The 24,888-nt window shown below is 29.4% G+C and overlaps 3 protein-coding genes across 3 annotated transcripts in view; 1 reads left to right on the forward strand and 2 right to left on the reverse strand.

Moving 5' to 3' along the window:
- Positions 1-1,652: 1,652 nt before the first annotated feature.
- Positions 1,653-20,522, forward strand: LOC132938197 (paramyosin-like). Its single transcript, XM_061004899.1, has 10 exons — positions 1,653-3,650; positions 3,730-3,847; positions 3,915-4,104; positions 4,175-4,260; positions 10,479-10,678; positions 10,750-10,888; positions 17,868-18,048; positions 18,278-18,445; positions 19,344-19,575; positions 20,196-20,522. The coding sequence occupies exons 1-10, from the start codon at positions 3,576-3,578 to the stop codon at positions 20,370-20,372; spliced, it is 1,566 nt and encodes a 521-aa protein (XP_060860882.1). The 5' UTR covers positions 1,653-3,575; the 3' UTR covers positions 20,373-20,522.
- LOC132938196 (protein asteroid) lies at positions 11,633-14,883 on the reverse strand. Its single transcript, XM_061004898.1, has one exon. It carries the CDS (start codon positions 14,321-14,323, stop codon positions 12,407-12,409), a length of 1,917 nt encoding a protein of 638 aa, XP_060860881.1. The 5' UTR covers positions 14,324-14,883; the 3' UTR covers positions 11,633-12,406.
- Positions 20,523-21,113: 591 nt separating the features above from the next.
- LOC132938193 (uncharacterized) overlaps positions 21,114-24,888 on the reverse strand; it is a 53,004-nt gene continuing 49,229 nt past the window's right edge. The window contains exons 5-7 of the mRNA XM_061004894.1: positions 24,635-24,754; positions 24,226-24,484; positions 21,114-22,897 (exon numbers count right to left, since the gene is read on the reverse strand). Of these exons, the coding sequence (XP_060860877.1) occupies positions 22,380-22,897; positions 24,226-24,484; positions 24,635-24,754 (897 nt within the window). The 3' untranslated portion in view covers positions 21,114-22,379. The remainder of the gene's footprint in view (positions 22,898-24,225; positions 24,485-24,634; positions 24,755-24,888) is intronic.

Here is a 24,888-nt window from a genome sequence, read left to right on the forward strand (position 1 = left end):
TATAATATTAATAATATATTATGCTGATTAATTTGGTGGTTTTTTTTGACATGTATATTATGTCTTATGGCTGGGGTCATTATATAATTGTGTGCGACACGGAGAGCGTTACTGTTACAGTTTCCATGACAACCAAACAATAACAAAGATGATATTAATGTTATAACATCTCTAGGTTACCCCTAGCAACTGATGATTACTATATTTATGTAACCATAGCAACCTAATTTTAATTTTTTTGATTCTGAGCGTAGTGATGAATGTATTACATTTACAAGACATGAAAAACATTTACCTATAAAAATTTTAATTCAAACTCAAAAAATTAATGGAGCTTTTCGGTAAACTTTTTTTTTTTGAATATAGTAGGTAAATTTGGGAGCAGTCTCTTTCAATGTTAGTTTAGAAAAAATAAAAATAAACATGTATATACATATCTGATGTATTTGCAATCTGCATGCGGTATTTTTTTTTAGTTAAACTTCACCTCAACAATCGTTTACACCTTGGCGGTTATATATTTTTATTGGTTCCAATATTAATTTAAAAAAACCTATATCAAGTATCAGCCCAACCCCTAATAATTATACCACAATACATTTTTATAATATACTAGCTGATCCCGTGCACTTTGTTGCCCGGCAACCAATAATTTATTATTATTATAATAGCTTCAAAACCCATGGCAACCAATGCACACGCAGACAGACAAACATTCATTTTTATTTGTATAGATTCAGTCCTATTTGAAATGTTTTTTTCTAACTCCGTGAATACTTTTTACAATTTCTGAACGGCACTTTTCTACCATATTATATTAGTTACTATAAATTATTTCATGAGTAAATAAATTGAAAACCTAGCCAAGTTTGTATTTTTACCACAATCGTATCAGTGTTAATTACTGTATACAGACTTTGTTAGTTGTTGGTGTGTTAAGTGTTTGGTACATTTTCCTTTTGATCTTTACCTTTATATGCCATGATTTTCCCACCCATTTTGTAGAGTAATTTGTTTTGCCAATATTTAGAAAGCAATTGATCCTGCCAGAAAGTCACTAGTTGCTGAAAATTAGTTTTTTTTACTAAGTCCTATTCTAGAAAATCAAGAAATGTTTTCAATTTAAACTGTCCAAGGAAGCGAGAGACCCAGTAAAATACTGGAATCAGTTGCTCGAAAAATCAAGGAAAAATGTATGTGTTAAAATTAGTACTGTAAAAGATCATATTTTCCCTTTAATGAATGACTGAATCTGTGTACAACACAGTTGATATTAAGATATGTATATGCTTTAATGTATTTGATGGATCATTTTATTTAAATTCTATATCAATTTCTACAACTAATTAATATAAAAATTATTTTATGAGATTGTTTATTTGCCAAAAATGTCCAAAGCCTGTAAGTATACTGTAATATTGTATACTACAGATGTTGCGGTGTATAAAGTTTTACTTTACTTTGTATAGTATGTTACACTGTTAAATTAGAATTGTACAATTATAAATATAATATTGTTATTGTTAAAAATGTTAATTCAACCATAGCAACATTATATATATATATTACTTATTATGTATATGTATATATTGTTTTATATTTAGAAACAAATTACTAATTAAATATTTAAAATAATATAAAATCTAAAGGTTTCCTAATAAAATTCCTATCAAAAAGGTAACAGATAATTACACACAGTCAAAAGTAAAAAAAGATGGGTCGGGGTAATGGATGGTGTTAAATTTGAATTCAATGATATAATATCATAGTATAAGAAAAACTAAGTATATTAATTGATTTTATTATTGTAAACAAAATAATTTATTGACTTATTAACTTGAAACTTTGTTTTCAATTTTCAATACTTAGCTATAAAAGTTGAATATTTTATACATTAATTTTAATTACAAAATAATTTTTAATGATATAAATTTGGTCGAAATTTGAACTTTAAATGTTTATAAAAAAATTTGTGCTATGTATTTTTAATATTTTCGACTGTTATAGTAACAATATATCAGGAGCCTTCTATTAAATTTCCACCCTTTTTGACCCAACAAATCAAATATTGACAAATATAGAAAAAAAACTAAAAAAATTGAAAATGTTCGTAAATAGCTCAAAACATCGTCGAAATATTTTGAAAATTTTATCAAGTATAGGAATTGATAAAATAAACATAAGGTGTACATTTCAAGTATATTTATTATTAAACTAGTATTTACATTTAAAAAGAAAAAAATTTTATATTCTTCTAATTCAAAATAATTTACAAATTTTCGTGATTTTTACATATTTTGTCAAAATTTGAACTATAAATTGTGATAGTATTTTGAATATTTTTTAACTGCCATTGTAACAATATATTACAATTTCCAACTTTTTGCCAAACGAATAAAATTTAATTGACATTTATAGAAAAAAAAACTAAAAAATTGGAAACTGAATATGTTCGTAAACCGATCAAAACAAGTTAAAATATTATGAAAATTTGATTGTGTATGGAAAATGCTAATATAAACATTCAGTGAATATGTCGTGTATTTACGGTTATTTGTTGCATGGTTAAACCAAAATCGATTTTACATAAAATTCCCGTTTTTCCTTAAATTTATATTTTTTTTTGTTTTTCTCGGCGCTTTTGAAAACTTTTGTGAATTTTAAATTTTGACCTCCTGAAACACCCCACTATATTCACTTTTCCATCGAACAAGATACTGTTGAAGAAAATCGAAGCAGTTTTAAAGCCCCCCAAACGGCGATTGCAGACAAAAAAAATAATAATAAAAAAAAAAAAAAACACATCAATGTAAAATCAATACATTCATCGCTCCGCTCACAATCAAAAAATGCGTCATTCACGTAAAACAATTAATAACGTGTTTTGTGTGTGAATCTAATGTTTGAAAATATTAAGTAACATTAATATATTTTATGAATAAAAGAAATCGGTACTAGGTACTGCTACAAGTACAATATTGTACAAAGTTAAGATCAATTAAGTACGAAGCAGTCGATGCACTCGATTTCAGTTTTTTATGTGCTAATGTGATTTTTATAGTTCCGTGTTTGTACCTTTAACTAAGTGAACTATTGTAGTATTGTCTTATTATGTGGTATTAGTAAACAATAAACATTCAATGTTTTGGTCATTGACTTGCGGTCTGCGATGCTATCAATTATTATTTATTATCAGTGTTTTCTTTTAACATTGATAAGATTAACGATTTTTTTGTACCATGTACAAGAACGCGATACGAATTTGGTACGACGAGTGAGGACCGAGGACAAAAGTCAATAATACTCAATCGCTATGAATTCTCATTTATTCAGTCTTCCTATTTTGTACAACTTAAAACAATTTAAAACGTAATTTTACGAATAATAAAATATTTCCATATACAGAAATATACCTATGTAAACAAAAAAAGACTAAACATAGACTGTCTTTTGAAACCTCATCTAGTCATAAACTTAACACAAATGTAATAAAATTTATAATTTATGATATTTAAACCCCGAGAATTCGATGAAAAGAATTGTTGACATAGGCTAGTTGCAAAACTGTTGGCAAAATGGCAAGTAATTACAATCAAGATGGGCAAATTCCAATTCCACCTCGTAGAACACGCTCGAGTACTTCGGATAAAGTAATGATGATCCAAGTTAATTTGTTAGGTTTTTCTGGGTATTCATTTCTCCATTAGTTAACATGTAAACGTTTTAAAGATACCCTATGTGGTTGATGTGGTGGCCGAAAGATGTATTGTGCCGGCTATGGAGAGAATGTCACGAAGGGAGCTCAATATGGTTGAAAGTATATCACCTTTAGATCGCCTAAGAAATAGTATGGATGTAGTTTAATTTTTGTAGTTGTAAACGTGTTATTTACCTACTTGTCTTAAAAATTACAGATGTAGACATGTCAGAAAATGTTGCTAGAATGGCATCACATCTCAAACAGTTGGAGAAAAAAAGGGATGAATTACAAAGACAATGTACAGCCATTGAGACTATGAATAGGCAAAGTGAAGTAAATCGATTAATCGATAAAAACAAAGAACTGAAACAAGATGTTTTTGTATTAAAAAATCTAACTTATAGGTATGATAAAAGTTGACATTTTAACTTAGAAATTGTATACAAATATTAAGAACAAAGATTTTTTTTCTAGGTTGAATAGAGAATTGGAAAAATGTCAAGATAAACTGCTATCAAAAGATCAATTTCCAGAATCTGGGGGTTACATGCGAGTACAAGGTATCTATAGAGTTATATTAACAGCATTGCACAATATAATTAAATATTAAATATTTTAGATATATTTTATTGTTTTAATCATATAACTTTAGATAAATACATAGTAAATATTTTTCTAAAACGCTTGAAATGAATTACACTTACTGTGTTTACTAATTACTTAATAATTTTTAAATAATAACTGTTGAAATAAACAAGCATTTTTTTCATTATCTCATAACAAGTTTAGTTTCTGTTTTGACACATGAACATGGTACATTCTAAAGTCTTTCAGTATGATAAAACTACTAGAATCTTGATAGGCATTAGATAGAAAATAAACAAATTATGGCTTATTATGATTGAGTATCAGTATGAATCGATATACATTTTTCTAAACATAATTTATTTAAACAAATAATTTATAACTTAGAATACTTTGCTATTATAATACAATTGTATTGTATGAATTAAATATATAATTAGGTGAGTTGTTAGTGGCTGAAACTATTTTAAGTGTTAAAAGTTTTCAATTGGTTTTTGGAGTTAATGGTGAAGGCTTAACAAATCTTAAGAGCAAGGCTGTGAACTTAATGCACTAATAACCCTTAAAAAATGCATTAAAAATGTCTAAAAATGTATTTAAAATATGCACTTAAAATGCCAAAACTTAGTATAAAATTCAAATGGGTTTTAATTTAATTTTTATATTTATATTACTATTATAGGATATTATACATTAGTACATTACATTTTACATGCATAAAATTGTGTTTATTTAATAAAAAAATTGATTGAATTTGAATTTTATTTAATGCTATTCACCTGAAACATTTTTTTTAAAAAAATTGTATTTATTTATTTTGTTCTTTTCTGTTTTTCTTTTCAAGAAAGATTCAGTAGATTTAAATAAGAAGAAGATTTAAATAACTTATTTATTAATCCATTTATTGTAGCGACACATGATCTCCAAAAGTAAAACACTAAGATACAATTAGAAATTATTGAACTTCAATGTTCAACGGTTTTAGAATATAAATATAAAGAGTTGTCTGAGATAATTGAATTTTGGAAATGTGTACCCATGGAAGATTTTCCTGAACAATATAATCTAGCCTTGAAATTGGTTTGTAGATTTGGCTAATTGGCTCCACATACATAAAATGTGAAAAAAGTTTTTCTCGGATGACTTTTATCAAAAACAAGTACCGATTCACACTAACAAATACTCATTTAAAAAATGTAATCTTCAACTAAACTTCAGCCAAATTACGAAGAGATAATATCCACCAAACAAATTCAAAGTTCTCATTAAAGAAAAATTACTGCAATTAAATTGTCGTACAAGTATAAAAAAATCTAAAATTTAAATTTATGTATAGAAATAAATATATTATATTAGGTATTGTAAAGTAAATAATAAATATTAATTTATATATTCAGGAAATCAGGCTAATCAGGAAATTTTATATTATTATAATAAAATTAGTGGTAGTAAAGTTGCTATGCAGCTTATGTCCATTAATTTGATCAATTTGATAAAATTGTATAATCATATTTGTGAAAGACCAAGTGGATAGGAATATAAGTTACATAATAACAACAATTAAGCAGGCGCATACACAAAGGGGGTTTTAAGGTTCACTCCCCTAAAAAAAAATGTAGGAAAATTATTAAATATGTTTTTAGAGAGTAAAAGTAGGAAAATGTATTACCTACCCCTTGTATCATATTTCATATTTTTTCTATCCATTCGTTTTAATTACAGTAATTAATTAATTTATAATATAAAATAAAATAATTATTGAAACTGGAGCCACGTTAGCTTGTATTTTGTTAATTTGTGTTATAGAAAAAAAGATTAAATCTGATATTGTATGCAGGGAGTGTATACAGCATATACGACATTTACTTATAACTTATAAGTTATCAATGTATAACAATATTTATATAGAAATTCATATACGTGATACAAATATTAGTTTTATTAGTATATGGTGGGTGGTTAAATGCGGTGAATGGTGGACAATGAATGTATTATTTTATTCTGTTTTAAATTACAGTTTTAGGTTTCCAAATATAAGTTTAGAACACCTTATTCCCATTTTGTCCATCCGCACGTTAGTTACTTATACATAGTTACCTAGTGTTGGGTAAATACTTTTAAAAAGTAATAAAATTACGTTACTCGTTACACTAAATATTTTTATTTAAATTGCATTCGCATTACTAGACATTATTTTTATCACATTCCATTACTTTATCATTCAAAAATAGGGAAATACTTTGAAAAAGTAATTTCGTTATAATTAAGTCAATTGAAATAAAGTAAATAAAATTACTACAGCGTTACTGCAAAAGTAATTTTTTTACAGTAATTTGTAATTTATGTTACATTACTTTCCAACACTGTAGTTACGATTGTTTGTATTAAGATATTTAATTACTATTGTTGATATTAAGATAACTGATAATTACTTATTTTATAAGTCAGAGGTATTCAAACTGTGTGTCGCGGCTCCCAGGGACGTCGCGAAAGTTGTCAAAGGGAGCCACGTAAAAGCACTTGAAACCAAAATTAATGTATGTCAAGTATAATTAATATAAATATTATTTATAATCATTAAAGCGATTATGGAAACGATAACGAAACACATTACCCGACTATTTGAAGTTTTATTTTTAGTACTAATAAAGTCACTGTTATTATCACCCATATTGGCTATAATATTGTATCCATATTGTTTCAATTTTTTCATAATAATTTGGTAGTTGTAAAAATATTGTGAACACACAGGAGCCGGGGGATGAAAAAGTTTGAATACCTTTGGTATTAAGTAATAAGTATTTAACCCGTCACGGTCGCGCGGGGTAAATAATCTCCAAGTTTATTTATAAATACGTATTTTTCCGTAATTATCTGTAATATAGTTTTGTAATTACGATTAGTTTATCAAAATCACATCATAATTCGATAATGACATTTACTTCATCGAAAACTATTTTAGTTTGTTCGGTGCATGCGGGTCGAGAACAATTTATTCGTTTGGACAATATTTACCCCGCGCGACTGAAGATTAATTTATTATTTTACATTTTTTTTTCAATTTCATTTTCTCTTGATTATTATTATAAAAAAGTTGGGTAAGTGGATGTCGCTCTGCTGTACAGTAGGTTACAAGTGGATCACTGTAATGGATGGTGTTAAATTTGAATTCAATGATATAATATCATTGTATGAGAAAAACTATTCTGAGCGAAAACCGTCAGTCAGCCTATGATATTACCAAGTATATTTGATGATATTATTGTGAATAAAGTAATTTATATATAACCTATTTACGTGGAGCCTAAGAGCCTTGTGTTCAATTTACAATCTTTAGCTATAAAAGTTGAACATTTTATAAATTTTTAACTACAAAATAATTATTAAATTATAAATTGGATAAATGTTGTCAAAATTCGATCTTTAAATGCTTATAAAAAAAAATTGTGGCTATGTATTTTTAATATTTTTCAACTGATATTGTATTAATATATCAGGAGCCTTGTATTAAATTTTTACACTTTTTGGCCCAACAGATAAAACTTTATTGATATTTATTGAAAAAAAAAACTAAAAAAATTGAAAACTGAAAATGTCCGTAAACAGCTCAAAAAGATTCAAAATATTTTCAAAATTGTATAGTGTATAGGAAATGCTAATATAAACATTCAGTGAAATTTTCAAGTATCTAAATTCGTTTGTTTTTGAATTATAACAAAATAAGGAAATCGCTACATGAGAAATCGAGTGAATATCCAATGTTATACAAATTTGAATTTCAAACGCTCATAAAAATTTAATTTGACTTTCTTATAGACATTTTTTTTTTGATAAAGGTGGACAAACTTATGAAGAATCTTGTATTACATTTTAAAACCTTAGATTTAAAAAGAAAAATTTTTACGAATTTTTAACTCAAAATAATTTGCTAATTTTCACGATTTTTCCATATTTTGTCAATTTATGAACTTTGAATGCTTAGAAAAGAAAACTGTGACTAAGGATTTGTAATATTTTTCATCTGCCTTTGAAACAATATTCTAGGAGCCTTCTATTAAATTTTCAAGCTTTTTTAGCCAACAAATAAAATTTTATTGATATCTTTAGAAAAAAAACTAAAAAAAAATGGAAAATGAAAATGTCCCTAAACACTTCAAAATAAATCAAAATATTTTGAAAATGTTATAGTGTATAGAAAATGCAAATATAAACAATCAGTGAAAATTTCAAGTATCTACGGTCATTTGTTTTAAAGTTACGCCAAAAACCAAATTCAATTTTGTGTAAAAATTCCCGTTTTTCCTTAATTTTTCTTTTGTTTATCTTGTCGCTTGTGAAATTTTTTCTTTTGACCCCCCAAAGTACCAACTAGATTCACTTTCCTATCAGAAAAGGTACTGTTGAAGAAAACCGAAGCATTTTTACTGCTCTAAAAGGTGTCCTCAGACACAAAAATTAAAAAAAAAAAAAATTAAAAAATTAAAAAAAAAACACACATCATTGTAAAATCAATGCATTCATCGCTCCGCTCAGAATCTAAAACATGGACGAAATTGAGAGACGGCGGATTGAGTGTCTAATAGAAAGCACAGAAGCTGATTTATTAGGAGGCTTTTCAAGTGATGATAATGATAATAATACACCAACATATGAACCTCATGACCAAAATACGGATACAGAACAGTCAATTTCTAGTGCAAGTTCTATCGGAAATATTTCTAATGAATCAAATATAGGTTGAAAGAGAAGTGCTCCCTCAAAAGTTGAGAAGTTCGAACCGATGTGCTTTTTTTGAAAGAGCGAAAGACAAAAAACCATTTTAGTGTGCACCAATTGCATAAAGCCTATATGTAGAGATCACTTGATAGAAATTTTCCCAGATTGTTTTACATTATAATAGTATTGTATTACCTTACCGTTTTTATTATTTTTTAATTTTTATTCATAAAAACTAAAGACCCATATGCAATTCAAATTGTGAATTATATATGTATATTAATTATAAGTATTGTTAGTTATAAAGTACCAACTTAAAGTAATATTTTAAGTATATTTCATATTATGGAAAATTTTTACCCCGCGCGACCAAAAATAAAAAAAAAATTACGCGACCAGTGACGGGTTAATACAGAATCAAATTAGCCAAAATATATTATCAAAGTATTAAGGTTACCAAATTCTGTTTAAATCCTGTTTGGAATAATATTTTTTTGCATCGTATTAAAATACATTTGAAAACTGGGAATTTAGCATGCTCGTAGAGTGAGCTTTCCTAATTTATTTTTTTTAAAATTCTGTGGTTACCCGTGACCCACCACAACGCTCAAGAACCATATAAATGGTGTATTGGTACGGGTACGCGGGTATACGCCGTATACCCATCAGAAGATTTTCGATTTTCGGCGTATACCCAATGTAAAATCTTATTTTACGGGTATACGCTTCCAAAATAACCAGAAAACCAAATAAGATTTAAAATTTATTTAATAGTTCATATAGGAAAAAAACGTTATTCGTATTAATGAATCTATGTATTAATGAATTATTTATCAATTGAAGTAGGTATTGAATATAAGTTATATAACAATATGCATTGTGTTTAATGTATTAATTTAGTAAACCCAATATTGAATTCAAAAAATCTTTGTGGAAAATTCTATAGATTGTACCTATAATAATGTTATTATTATTTTAATTTTTTTGACATTCGAGTTGATTTTGTTTTATTTTCTATTGTTACATTATACAAAAATTAATAAAATAATGTTAAAAACTATGTACTCATTGAACTGCAATAACGTTATATAATATATACGATGATATAATTTGATCGTGTAGGTTACATATTACATATTTTATTGGTGCGTATACCCATAAATATATTTACCAATACACCACTGCATATAATGTGATTGTTTGACTAATTTTCTAGTGCAGGGATACAATTTTTTTTTAGATAAATTTTTGTAAAGTATGGAGTGTACTCAAAACATTATATAAAAATACATCCCTGATTGCATGGTTGAATGGTGCTAATAATATGATTTAGGACACCCTGTACAGCACATCCTCTTTCCTCCAGTTAGATATTCACATACATTTTTACTTTATAGTTTTAGATTGCTTTTACAGCAAAATACTATTGCTACCTATTTATTATGTAAAAAATAAGTTATTTTTTTTTTTTTTTTAGATCCCAAAAATATAAGCTGGCGCAGGGAAGATATTAATGCAGTATCACCGTTGTTAGAAGCATACCAAACATCTTTAGAAGAGAAAGATGTTACTATTGAAAGCTACAAAAATGAACTTGCTCGATTTTCTTCTAGAAGTAGAGAAATTGCTGCTGAAAATGAAAATCTTTATCAACAGCTTGAAGAAGCAAATGAAAAAGTACTAATTTAATTAATTAATGTTATTACATATAGTCTATCATTTTTATTTTAACTTGATCATTTTTAAAGGTCGAAGTTACATATGGAGAATGGAAATCAGTGGAGTCCGAAGTAGCAATGCTAAAAGAACATAATGAGTTATTGGTCAGGCAAGCCAAATTACATCAAGCGAAGTTACAAGACTTACTTCGTTCATACCAGTCAAGAGGTAAAGTTTGTTTTTAGTGTTTTCATTTTTAAGTGTTGTGCACCAAACTTTTTAATATTTGAAACTAATGACAAGTGAAGCTTAACTGCTTAAGTGATCCAACTAATGTAAGTAGGTATACTATTGAAAATAAAATAGGGTAAATTCAGATACGTGGAGGTATTCTGGACACAACAATGTTTTGGTAGTTAAATTATAACTTGCATACAAAATAATATTTTTCGATAACATATTGTAATCACCACAACATGAGATGAAGGTAAAATATTCTATTTTAGATTCTGAGCGAAGCGATGAATGTATTGATTTTACAATGTTTTTTTTTTAATTTAAAATTTTTTTTTGTGTCAGTCATCACTTTTTAGGACAGTAAAAGTGCTTGGATTTTCTTCAACAGTAACTTTTCTGATAGGAAAGTGAATTTAGTTAAAACTTTCGGGGTCAAAAGTAAAAAATTCCCAATAGTTTTCAAAATAGAAAAACGGGAATTTTTACGCAAAAACTATTTTGGTTTTTGATGTAACTATAAAACAAATAACCGTTGGTACATGAAATTTAGACTGAATGTTTATATTAGCATTTTCTATACACCATAACATTTTGACTTATTTTGAGCTGTTTACGGACATTTTCAGTTTCCATTTTTCAAAAAAAAAAATAATTATTTTGTAGTTAAAAGTTTATAAAATGTTATAAAACTTTTATAGCTAAGGATTAAAAATTGAAAACAAGATTCCACGTAAATAGGTTATATATAAATTACTTTATTCACAATAATATCATCAAATATACTTGGTAATATCATAGGCTGACTGACCGTTTTTGATCAGAATCGTTTTTCTTATACAATTATATTATATCATTGAATTCAAATTTAACACCATCCATTATAGTGATCCACTTGTAATCTACTGTACAGCAGAGTGACATCCACTTACCCACCTTTTTTTCAATTGATTTCATTTTTTTTTTAAGTATCAAATTGTCTGAACTCAGCCATTATCATACTATAACATCGGTTTTAATAAAACTAATACAAAACCACTGTCTAAAGTGATCCAAATTTGCTGGTCACTCTGCACAAAATTCAACTTTTAAAAAAAAGAGGGAACTTTAATGAACTTGATGATTATTCTTCTCTTATTATCTGTTTTCAATATAATTAAGACTGTGGTATATATTTTTAATTATTTTAGAAACATTATAATATTAAGGTTAAATTTAAAAAAAAAAATGTTAAAATCTGTCTGGGTCACCACATTTTACAGTAGCTAAATATTAACATATTGTTTTATGTAAAATCATAATAGGTTAATTTTAATTTTACTGTTAAATGAATTACATTTAATATAAGCTTACAATTTAACAAATTATTATGATAAAAGTATAAAATAAAGTATAATAGTCTTAAATATAAAATCTATTTTTAAATAATATAGGTACATATACAATATATTACATACATTCTTTGCATAGATACTATTATTTAATTTCTAAATATAAAATAGTTTGTTGAGATTATTTTGGATTTTTCTGTGTTTTTTTGCCTTTACTGTTATTAGTATCCTGTGTTACAGTTGCTCTTTTTTTTGGAGTTGGCAACAGTACATTCATATGTTTAATTATTGATTTGTAAACATTATTTAATGAATCTAATTTTTTAAATAGTTTACTTGATACAAATATTTCTGGATCACAATTTTCCATTTCTACACATAAATTATACAAAAATGTCCCTTTATAAAAACGTTCTATACGACACTGTTCAAATGGGAAGTCCAGCAATGAGTTGAGAATCATAAAAAAATAAACACAACTCTGAAATTGTGCAAATGGGTGAATAATTTTGTAATATAAACGCTTGTCATTATAATATTGACTAACTTGAAAATAATTTGATAACACACTCATAGCTTTTATACAATCTTCTTTATTCACTCTAGTAATATTTTCTTCTATAACACTTTTTCCATTATTATCTTCAGTTTTATTGTTTTTCGGATCAATTTCAATTTTTTTGATGACATTAAATGTTATTGCACATACGATTAAGGCATGCATGTGTTTGGATTTAATATTATTGGTATGTACTGCCCAGTAAATTAAAATCAAAACAAATAACTCCATATCTTTTGGAACACCATCAAGTTTTTTTATACCAACTAAATTTAAAATTATATTTTTGCGGTATACTATTTCACTCTTATTTAAATCAGCTAATGGTACATAAGGATTAGTTATATATGGTTCTATTTTGTATTGACCTATATTAAGTCCATTTTTTCTTCCTATAGTTGGAAACGATATACCTTTTCCAAACAATAATCCAACTATTCTTTCCATAATTTTGAAGGAAATTGCATAGTAAGGTAGTTTTTCATAGTCTTCGATTTGTACTTTAAAAAATATTTTTTTTAATGTTACAATAGTCATAACTTCAGCATTCACAGTACCTCTACGATAGTTATACTCTAACCAAGGCGGTAGTATACTTTTTTCGTTTGGTTTTAAATGTCTTAATCGATCTGTATATGCACTCATTTTTTTATATTGAAGAATGAATGATAAGTATTTGCTATTCATATTTTTATAGTCTTTAATGATGTTGTTTATTTGATTTTTGATATAGTCACTGTTGCGATATAAATTATAAGTCATATTTGATATAGCTGATTTTATATCATGTTGTTTTCTTAGCCATACTGTGATTCGTTTAAGTTTCAATCCACAGTTGAAACACCCTGGGTTTATTCGTAAAAGCGAAGAAAATGTGTCTTGCCTTATGTAATCATTACCTAATAGTGCAGCCACTAAAGGTAAATAGTCAAGATTTAAACCACCAAATTCATTCAGTAATTTTTCAACTTTATATACTTGACAATTCATTACTTTTATATTAGAATCTAAATCAAGGATAATCTTGTCCAATGGTATATACGGTACTGTATTTATATAAAAATCAGAATCACGACTTATAACAGGACAATCTAATAACTTAGCCAATGCAACAATCTCCGAATCAGCTTCAAAATCACAATTTATATGTGGTATGTCCATGTCATTAAGAATGTCAAATATAACATCACTACCAAACATTGGCATACATTCAGCAGATTTTATAGGTTGGCCATAAGATTGGATTCTCTGGCTCATTCGACTCATGATTGTTTCCATTTTGCGCTGTTCATATGCACCGTCAAATACAAAAATTGGTGTTACATTGCATCTCGTTAACAAATTAATAAAATCAGTATAAACCTTAGCTAAAACGTCATAATCTCCACCAAAAGCGCTTGTTTGGTTTTCATACAACCTGTATAGAAAATTTGTTAAAGCATAACCATCTATTATAACCAAAGTGTCTTTGAGTTGTAGATTTTCAAAATATTGATTTGAATTACGATTTATAAATGATGTCAAACCGGGAATACCCATATTAACAAAAGAAAAAAAGATTAATTACAATTTTAAGTATACATTAAAATAAACAAGTCAACAACAGTAAATTGTGAACAACATTGAATTTGAATAACAACCGAACTGCCGAACACAAACTAAACTACTGAATTTTGAACTCTGAAGTCAGAAGTAGTGATGTACAAAAACGAAACCATAAATTATTATTTATTATTTTGTTGACTTATTTAATAAGTGATAACGGTCGTAACATCATACTATCAGAGTTACCCTAAATTCGATACTAACATCAAGGGTTTTTGTTCTATGCACGGTTATCTAATAGTAGATAACCGTGGTTCTATGGTATAAATTGGCGATCAAAAGCTTATAAAATTGATAAGCTGAAACGGGCACGCTGTGTATCATTTATATGTTATTTTTCCATCTGACCCGTTTTAGACCACCCCCCGATGGCGCATAGGCGCCACTAGTGGGGGTGCTTTAACACCCCCAAACTTTAATTTAGCGCCCCCAGTTCAAAAACACAAAAAATGGAAAAATCATATGAAAAAAATTTTTTTTAGCCTCACGTAAGGTTTTTTTTTATTTCTTCGTTTTTAGCAGAAACACAAATTATTGTTTGTAATGATTATAGGTATATCAAATATTAGAATTTAGAATTCATCAAAATTTTGAAAATTTTTCCTTTCATAGCTAACATTATACATTTTGATAGAAGACTTCTCACAATTAGTCCTACCTTAAAGAAAAAAAAGTTTACTGGAAAGTAACATCCATTTCTTATGAGTGTTTGAATTTAAAATGTGTACAGCATTGAATTTTCAATTTTCATCAGTAAATTACACCAATTTTCATCAATTTTTGATATTTTATTAATTTGTTGTAATTTAAAAACGAATAATCCTAGATACTGGAAATTCTTACCAAATGTTAAAATTAAAATTTTCCTTACATGGTAAAATGTTAAAACGATTTTGACTCTTTTTGAGCTATTTATAACTATGAGACATTTTTTAAATATTTTGAACTATTTTTCAGTTAGAAAATATAAAAGATTTTCTTTTCATATCTAAGATTAAAAATGTTAATAAAATATTTCACATAAGTTTTTCTACCCATAAAAAAAACGTACACTTAAAGGGAACATTAATTTATAAAGAGTGTTTGAACTTATAATTGTTACGATATTCGATATTCAGCGGTACATTTAATTCCCATTAATCAATTTTTTACATTTTGTTGTATTTTTGGAATAACCATAGACTCTTGAAATGTTCACCAAATATTTATATTGACATTTTCTCGTAAATTCTAAAACATCGTAAAAGCTTCAAAAAATATTGACTATTTATAGCTATGAGAAAATTTTTCAAATTTATTTCAAATATAACACATCCATTACAACGACATGCTCAACAACTACTGTACAGCAAAGCGGTACCCACTTGACCACATTTTTTTTGTATCCATTTATACTTCCAAGTTACTATTTTTTCACGTAAATAATATAATATACCTTATGTATTTATCAGGTATATTACTGTTGATTTACTTAAATATATTAGTGTCCTTATGTGTTTACGGTGCATTTAGGAATGGTTTTAGTAATTATAAAATTGAAGTATGGTATTTGGGGTGTGGGAGGGGGAGTAGCCCCCACTGGTCTGTGTTTTCTACATAATTTTAGCACCCCCAGTGTTTGGCCTCTAGTTGCGCATATGCCCGCTGGCCTGTAAATTGATAAGCTTTTGATCGCCAATTGTTCTGTACTAACATCTTGGTGCCCAAATGGCCATTGGCCGATGCCCTGAATTCCGAAGGGTATCTGAAAAAAATGTAAACAAACCTCTTAGATCACATTGTATTTTTATTTTTGGAAAAAAATGTGTTCTTATCCAAAAACCAAAGTATTGCACTATTTCTTTGATAATTATTTGAAATAAATCATTTATTTTTGGTTAAAATTTAAAGAGATAAATAAAATTGTTTCCATTTTAGACATGATGGGTGCAAATAAGGAGGGGTGGACTGTGGACCCCAAATATTTCCTACATTTTTTTTTAAGTTTATTCGATATTGTAGTATAGACTATAGACAATAGAGTATTGACTATATAGTAGTGCTTGAACCCTCCTAAATTCTAACAGCTAAATGTACGCATTACGCCTATGTTAGACATCAACTTCGCAATAGTTAAAGGAAGTACAAATACGCTCAAAATCTAAAAAAAATGTTCCCATCACTGTTATAAATTATAAAAAATAAATAAATACTCATTTGCAGATATCTATATATGTATTTATATAAATATATAATCGTACATAGGTATGATATTTTATAATTGGCAATATTATTTGAAATTTTAGTCATTTCATAGATACCTTCAACTGGTGCAGGTTCGTATAATCAGGATTTATCTTATTGACTTTAATCAATATTGATTTTTACTAGTTTTGTGTAAATTTTTCCGTTTTCCGGTGGTCTTTATGTTTCTTAACATATAATTATAATACCTTATATCTTCATTTTCCGTACGTTACCAGTACATAGTTAAGATTGTTGTTATTACAATTTATTTATTCATTATTGTTCTTAGTTACACCTTACATAAATACGGTTATTTGTGTTAAGATATTTAATTACGATTATTGATTTTAAGTATTTAATATAGACTCAAACTATCCAAAATGTACCTAAATATTAAAGTTGCCAAATTCTTTTTAAATTGTATTTGGTATTATAATTTAACGAATTGTATACGTTTAAAAAACGGGAATTTAACACACTTGCGGAGTGAACTTTCCTGACTTGTTTGTTTTAGGTTTCTAAACATTGGTTTAGAACACCCTATTATCCCTGTCGTGTTCGCCCATCCGTTAGTTACCGCATTATACATAACTGCGATTGCTGATAGATAAAATGATTACTTATTATATAGCCGTAATATAGGTAATTTAATATAGATTCATAATTCATACTATCCAAAATATACCACCAAAATATTAATGTTTACAAATGCTGCTTAAATTATATTTGGAATTATAGTTTATTGCGTTGCATTAAAATACATTTAGAAACCGGGAATTTAGCATGCTCACTGAATGAGCTTTTCTAACTTGTTCCTACTTTCCGAATTATTAAGAAAAGTTCTTCTAGAAACTATATAGTTTCTCTAAAAAATGTTTTTATTTTTGACCTAAACTACCATCTAAGTCAAATTTTCTACCTTGATTAAATCACTTTTAATTTTTAATATTGAATCATATATTCTGCGCAATAGCGTAATTATAGACACACAAAAAAATGTAACTAATGATTCTAAAACAAATAAATTGCTCCTCTCAGAATATACAATTTAAGGTTTGTTACGTTGTGTACTTGTGTAACTGATAATACAAATGTGTATGGATATAAGTTAGGTACTATTATAATTACGCCTGGCATTGCAACGGGAGCAGGAAAAGTACATTTGTTCCAATTATACAAATAATATTTATAATTCGTAATGACTTGTGTAATTGTGTAAGGCTATTCTTAAATCTCATATTTTATATTTTAGTTACTGAATTGAATGGCGAACGAGACCATCTATCTGAGAAATATGAGAATGCCCGTATAGAGCTTCTTCATTTGCAAGGTCGTGTGTCCTCATTAGCTGGAGACTTGAATCGCATGAAAACCGAAGATGATAATAAAATTCCAATTGCTGTGCACACTTCTGCCGTGAACGAGTGTCGGAGGTATATATAAGTATTTTTTCTTACCCTCGTATCTACGCCAACAATATTATTTAAAATAATTCATGTACTTGCTATCAAAATAAATTGATGTCGACGGTTCGATTATTGACTAAAGTTTTTACTTTAATACTAACGAGTAACGGTTAAAATATAAACCAACGTTTAATGATTGTTTGTATGAATCTTATATAAACTTATAAACAATGAATTTACATTAACACTTTTGTAGACTTTTCGAAGAACTCAAGTGTCGTTACGATGACGAACGTGATACGTTGATGCGAAGGTTGATATCTTTCGAAGAGGAAAGGCCTACACTCGACATCAGGATCGTTACTCTGACCACCGAATTAAATCAACAGCGGTCCATCAACAAAGCTTTGGATTTACAGTGCTCGTAAGAATCAATTTATAAAATTGTGTGTTTATATCAAATGTATTATATACATCTACATCATAACGGTACAACAACCCGATTCGTTGTTAATGTTATGGTTACGGTTTATGCATAGAACTACAGGGCCTTAATAAACCATAAACGATAGTAGGGGGACTCGATATGTGTGGATTTAATATAACATCATCGTAAACGAACATGATATATTGTGTGAGCGTCCCATTTTAAACGTCTACACCCGATCCAAAGTTGAACAATTTTTTTGTAGGTATTTATATATAAATATAAATTATGATCGTTTAATATTATAATATTATGTGTGATGTAAATGTATAAATATGTTTAAAAAAACACTGTATAAGAACATGATTTCGACTGCTGAAAAATCTAAAGATACGCAGGACGCGTCATGTTCGACATGATACTCAATAAAATATATACGCGCCCGCCGGGGGTTATCCGACATCCGACTATCGAAGTGGTTACGCTTTATGAACATGAACTGCATAATGTTATGATTTGCATATAACTAAACAATTGTTGACTGTTGTTATTCGTGGTTTACATGTATGTTATATCTATATATTGATCGGAAAAACAATTACGCTTAATCATTTTTTTGCGTATATAGTTTGAAGTTGTAGGGACTAGAAAGTATGTGCCTTATTATTTATATAATAATATCACATCTACGTTAACGAAACGTGAGGATTATTCGAATGGATCATTCATTTATTTTATCCTATTTGGAATTTTAAGTTTTGATATCTAATTACGAGATATTTGTATATAGCCATTAGGCATTTTGATACATAGATTCCGTTTATGACGTGCGTATTCGACATGTATTATTATGTAGGTAGTATCTATGAATACGCATTTCGTTTATCGTTTGCAGGCAGTTAAAAGCGAAATGTGATGCGTTGGAGAAACACCTGTTCGATTGTGAGTCGGAGAAAAATACCAACAAGAAACAGTTGGCGGATGCCATGGTGTTCCTGCGAGAAACCATCAACGAACAGGAGGCGTTGTTGCGCCGCGCGGCCGGCGATGGCCGGAATGACGCTTCGGCCGCTATGTTGAGCGCCTCCATAAGCGCCCGAGTGAAGGCCCTCACCGAACACCTGAAGGTATCTATTAATTATGTGCCTCAACGGTATTATATTCGCCCGTCAACGTCGAAAACGGATATCTTTTGATTTATATACAATATTAAATGTAATATTATAGTTAATAGGTAATATACCAATAATAAGTACCTATCTAAGTAAATTTTGCGATCCGCATCAACGTATGTCCGGTATACTTAGTATAATAGTGTATAGCAATATTTTGCTCACCATTTATTGCACATTATAGGTCTTTTTAATCGTATTTTACTATTCGAACGTTAACACGGTAACTTCGGACAGTATTTCACATGTTGACCCTATACTGTATATCAACGACGTGAAGTGGCGTAAATTATTTAATGCTACCGTTATACTTAACATTACCTAACTACTATTATATATAGGTGAACTTATGGTGAACGTTGATGATTGTTTACTTTTATGACTACGCAGATCGTTTATTTTGATGTACCTATATAAATATATAATACTTATGTGTGATATGTCATGAGTCATGACAAAAGGTTTATAAACAATTAAAAACATTATTTTTTACTGTCCCTTAATGGCACTTCATTTTTGGCCCACTTTACCCACCAGATTTTTACGCCACTGACGACGATTGTATTGTGTTACAGTGCGTCGAACAAGGTGCGCATCAGGAAGTGAACCGTTTAAGCGGCCGCCTGTACGAACAGTCTGCTGAGCTGGAACGAATGAAGAAGACATACGAGAACGAGATCAACGCACTGAACAACGCCCTTCTCCAGAAGCAGAGCGTTATAGACTCGATGGACGCAAACCTGGAGAGATAGCAATGGTGCCCATGCGCCGCTTTTTCTTCGTCGTGGTGCCGTAGTCTTAGTCAGTACATATTAAGAAGGGTATAAATAGAGGTTGTAATAATATTGGAAAAGCCAAATAATAACTAAAATAATATCTATAATATATAGCTTTATAAAAAGACTTTTAATCAAAAAAAAAAATGTAACTTAACCTCAAAGAATTAAAGTGTGTTCGTATGAAATATGTATTTTAAGTATAATATGTTATAATATGTATTATTATTACTATAACTATTATTATTATTATTATTATTATTATTATTATTAATTTATTATTATAAAATTTTCGTTATGTAGTTGTAGGATTTTCAGAAAATACTTCACGAGAAGACGGATACGATAACAATTTGGTTATTCTATTGGTATTTATTATTATATGTACAACATATCTATACGATAATTAAAAGTATTTACATAAATAAAAATAAAAATAGTAAATATAATTCATCATTATTATATAAAAATTGTTTATTACATTTTACGGGGTTATTTGACTAGGAAGAATAATGATGTCATTTCGACGTATATCATAATATTATGACGTATAATGTATCACAGAGATCTGACAATTTTACAGAGAAAAAATACGTATGAATATTATGTCAGTTCCCCGAGGTACACTCGATGTATCATGCTATTGCTATATAGTCGTCCGAGTACTCGCTGTGTGGTAGTATTATAATAATATGATGTGCACCGCATGATCTAAAAAGAAAACTGGGCGCTGGTAACGAATATTGGCTCACGAATACGTATGATCGAACATACACAATATCGATGGTTACACGGCAAAAGGGTCTAATCTTTATAAACTACACTTAGGCACCAAGTAAAAATGCTTATACTGTTGTATGGAAAAAAAATGTGTTTCTTCCCATGAATGAGTGTGATAATAGGTACTGCCATTATTTAAGAAGCAATTTAAATCTATTTTGCAGTTACTATGTTTGTCTGCTTGAAAAATGGGTTTAAACGAAAATAATATAAAGAATAAACGACAAGCACAATTTTTTGGAGGACAAGCGCCAGCTTACTATAACATATGCGGGGTGAAACAAATGAATATGCCAGGGATGCAACGTAATAGTCACATGCATATACCAACATGGTTTAAATAATAAAAAAGTTCACAAGTGTTCATTATTGCGATTCATGGTGTACACGAAATAAAAACCGCGAAATGTTAAAAAAAAGGGGACATGAGCATCAAAATCATTAAACAAATGCATTAAAATATCAAATTGACATATGCACGTAAATAATAATCATAATAATCATAATAATAATAATGTATATTTTCATAACTGACGTACAAATAAAAAAAGGTCTTTTACCAAAAAATCCGAATTTCCTAGTAAAAAAAATACTTGATTGCTGATAATAATAAAATAATATATATTAAAATCAAAACATCAATTTTGATTCCCTTGAAAATTAGGACACTATTTTACTCTTTGCCGTGTAACAATTATTATTAATATAATATTATGACAAATGCGATTGCGCGGACTAGCTTATTACATAATTAAAATGGTAGTTATTGAAAAGTCGTATTAAAGGTCAATAATAATCACAACATAATATTATAATATTACTCGCATGAAAACTATAATGGTGCTCCCACGCAACCACACTGCTCGCGAAACCGGAAAATCAAAAATATTTTTAATGTCGCCAGCTGGTGCACCGCCGCCGAACTTGTTAGGTAAGTAATTAATTATCGGTATGATATTTTTTTTGTTTTTTTGATCGGTGGCAGGACAGTTTTTTGTAATACTTTATTTTATATAATTTTATATTATTTTTATGCGTTATCATCATCATCATCATCATTATATATTATTATATTTTATTACTATCATTATTATTATTATAATATTATTGCTATTATTATTATTATTTTATTATTATTTTATTATTATTTTTATTATTATTATTGTTGTCATTTTTGTTTAGAACACTGAATATCGTTGTCCACTACGATTTCGTCTTGATCCGCGTCAACGTGCCACCCGCGGCCGACCTGTTCGCCGACGACATGGACCGGCCGATCTGCCGGGACGTGGAACGGTCGTCCTTGATGAGCTTGCCCGTGCGGCTGGTTGTCCGGATGATCACCTCGTCCAGCAACGACGACTCCTCGCCCGAACTGGCCCGATTCGGCGGTCGGTTCTTGGTCCGCGCCGCCGACGTGGGCCTGCCCGCGCCCGCCGCAGCTGACTCTTCCGGGTCGCTCTTGGTCGCCTTGACTGGCCCGTGTCTGGCTGACGACGGCGCCCTGGGCGGCCGGCCGCGCTCGTCGTAGTCCACGGTCCGGCCCTCGCCGTGACGCGGGACCCACGGCGCCAGCACGGACACCGACCGGGACAACGTGCGCTTCTGAGCACCGCCGAACGCGTCGTTGCGCGACGACAGCTCCTCGCGGCTCGCGGCTCGCCTGCTCTTCGCCCCGAACACAGACTGGTGCAGCTGTCGCGATTCCGGTATTTCTCCTACTGCACGTCGCCACCATCCGTTCAAAACACACAAACACAATAATATTATAGTTTTACATGAGATATAGACGTTAAGAGGATCTGCCTTATACACATGGACAACATATAGAAAATTGGAGTTCAGCAGTTCCAAATTTGTGATGTATCTAATATTAGAGTGAATATTATCGGCTTATTAAAATATGAGAATTTTTAACTTTCAATATTTTACACACTCAAAACTTGTTTATAATTAAAAATATCGTAAAAAACAAACGAGAGAACACATATAATCTTTTTACCTTTAAGTTTGATAGTAAGACGATTTACTCTAATATTTAAACTAACAATACAAATTTGGAACTACTGAATTACTATTTTTGTTCAGCGGGTATTATGTAGTAATGTGAGTGAATTAACTATATTATATTATCAAACTTAAAAGTTGTTACATTATCTGTATTTTCTCTTATGTTTATTACGATATTTTTATTTTTAAACACGTCATAAATATGTAAAGTATAAAAATCTTAAACACTCATTTCTCGTTTAAAAATTAAAATATTGCTGTAAAAAACAGATAATGAGAGAAAATATAGATAATGTTCTTATCTTTAAGTTTTATATCCCCCCCCCCCCTGCTAAACCATTTGCAGCTTTAACATAGCTTAATCTAATAACAAAGTAATATTTAATAATAGGACCAGCCTAATACATTTCCAAGATAGGTATTATTCATTATGAAATCTGAAAAATGTACAACAGTTGTGTACGAGTAGTAGCCTAATTACAACGCCGTACGATCATAATTTTATGATTATTATGTATCAAAAATATTATTTTATTTTATTATGAGATACCGGAAAGCAAAACGGAACCACCAATTTGGAACATTTGGGTATGAGTTGCTTAAAAATTGTTCATTGCAGATCATAGACGAGTTTAGAAAAATGTTACAGATCTACCGAGAATAATTTTTTGGGAAGTCTTTTACATGAAATTTACTACCTAATTTCCTGAATTCCTCCCGCGGCCGAGTAGTGAGAACCACTTATAACTGTAACTATATCACAGTATGATCGTCATATCGTTGTGTATGCGCAAGGATGCAATTTCGATGTCAAAACTAAGAGTGCTTAAGCCACCAATTTTAATAATAATAATCCCATAATAATATTATGACGTATTATACACGATTAGCGACTTCACCCCATCTCAATTTATTCAATGATCGAATTGTATTTGATTTATACTGTACTCATTCATTTTATCCGTTATCGGTGCATGAATTACAAACCAACTAAACACAAATGGCATACGTCACGAGGGTGCTAATTCGGTGTACGTACCCGTGGTTGCGTGAAGATAGACCGTGGACTTATGCGATTTTTGACTACTGTCGCCCTCGGTCGTGCTGCCTGCCGAACTATCTATCAGAGAGTGTCTCTTGTCGGCAGTCAGCCTGGGTGACTGGTCCATGTCCAGCGAGTTGAGGTTTCCCACGCTGTGGTACGACCGGGTCGTCCCCTTCGAGTTGTTCCGATCGTTCACCCTGTGCACTCTGATCTCGTCATCGTTTTCGCTACCTGACGTGAACGTCTTCGATCTCTGTATTATAATAATATGTACACGAGAAAAAATTAACTCCTAGTCACTTATATCTAGATAATATTGTGGCTCATAGTATGTACCCGTGTGTGATTTGTGTGTGTGTGTGTGTGTGTGTGTGTTATATGTATGATTTACGGAATAGCGTACCTTATTTTTCTTGCCGAATCTGTCCAACGACTTGAACCATGCGTTGTTTCCAGTTGGTTTCGGGGTTTTGCTCGGAGATAAAGTCCTCCTATTTCCGGACACATGATTCCCTTGTTTGTTCTGCCGGCAATAAGTAAAAAATAAGGACTAACATTAGAACTATATACGAACTAATATTAGGAGTGTAAGTTATACTAGTTATAGACTTATACTATACCTATACGAAGACTAACGGAATAATTTGTATCGCCATT

This window comes from Metopolophium dirhodum, chromosome 2 (genome assembly GCF_019925205.1).
Source record: "Metopolophium dirhodum isolate CAU chromosome 2, ASM1992520v1, whole genome shotgun sequence".
Taxonomy (NCBI): domain Eukaryota; kingdom Metazoa; phylum Arthropoda; class Insecta; order Hemiptera; family Aphididae; genus Metopolophium; species Metopolophium dirhodum.

Coding starts and splice junctions, on each gene's coding strand:
- LOC132938197 (XM_061004899.1), top strand. CDS start 3,576: ATGGCAAGTAATTACAATCAAGATGGGCAAATTCCAATTCCACCTCGT. Junction 4,105..4,174: donor TTAAAAAATCTAACTTATAG/GTATGATAAAAG, acceptor TTTTTTTTCTAG/GTTGAATAGAGAATTGGAAA. Junction 4,261..10,478: donor GGGTTACATGCGAGTACAAG/GTATCTATAGAG, acceptor TTTTTTTTTTAG/ATCCCAAAAATATAAGCTGG.
- LOC132938196 (XM_061004898.1), bottom strand. CDS start 14,323: ATGGGTATTCCCGGTTTGACATCATTTATAAATCGTAATTCAAATCAA.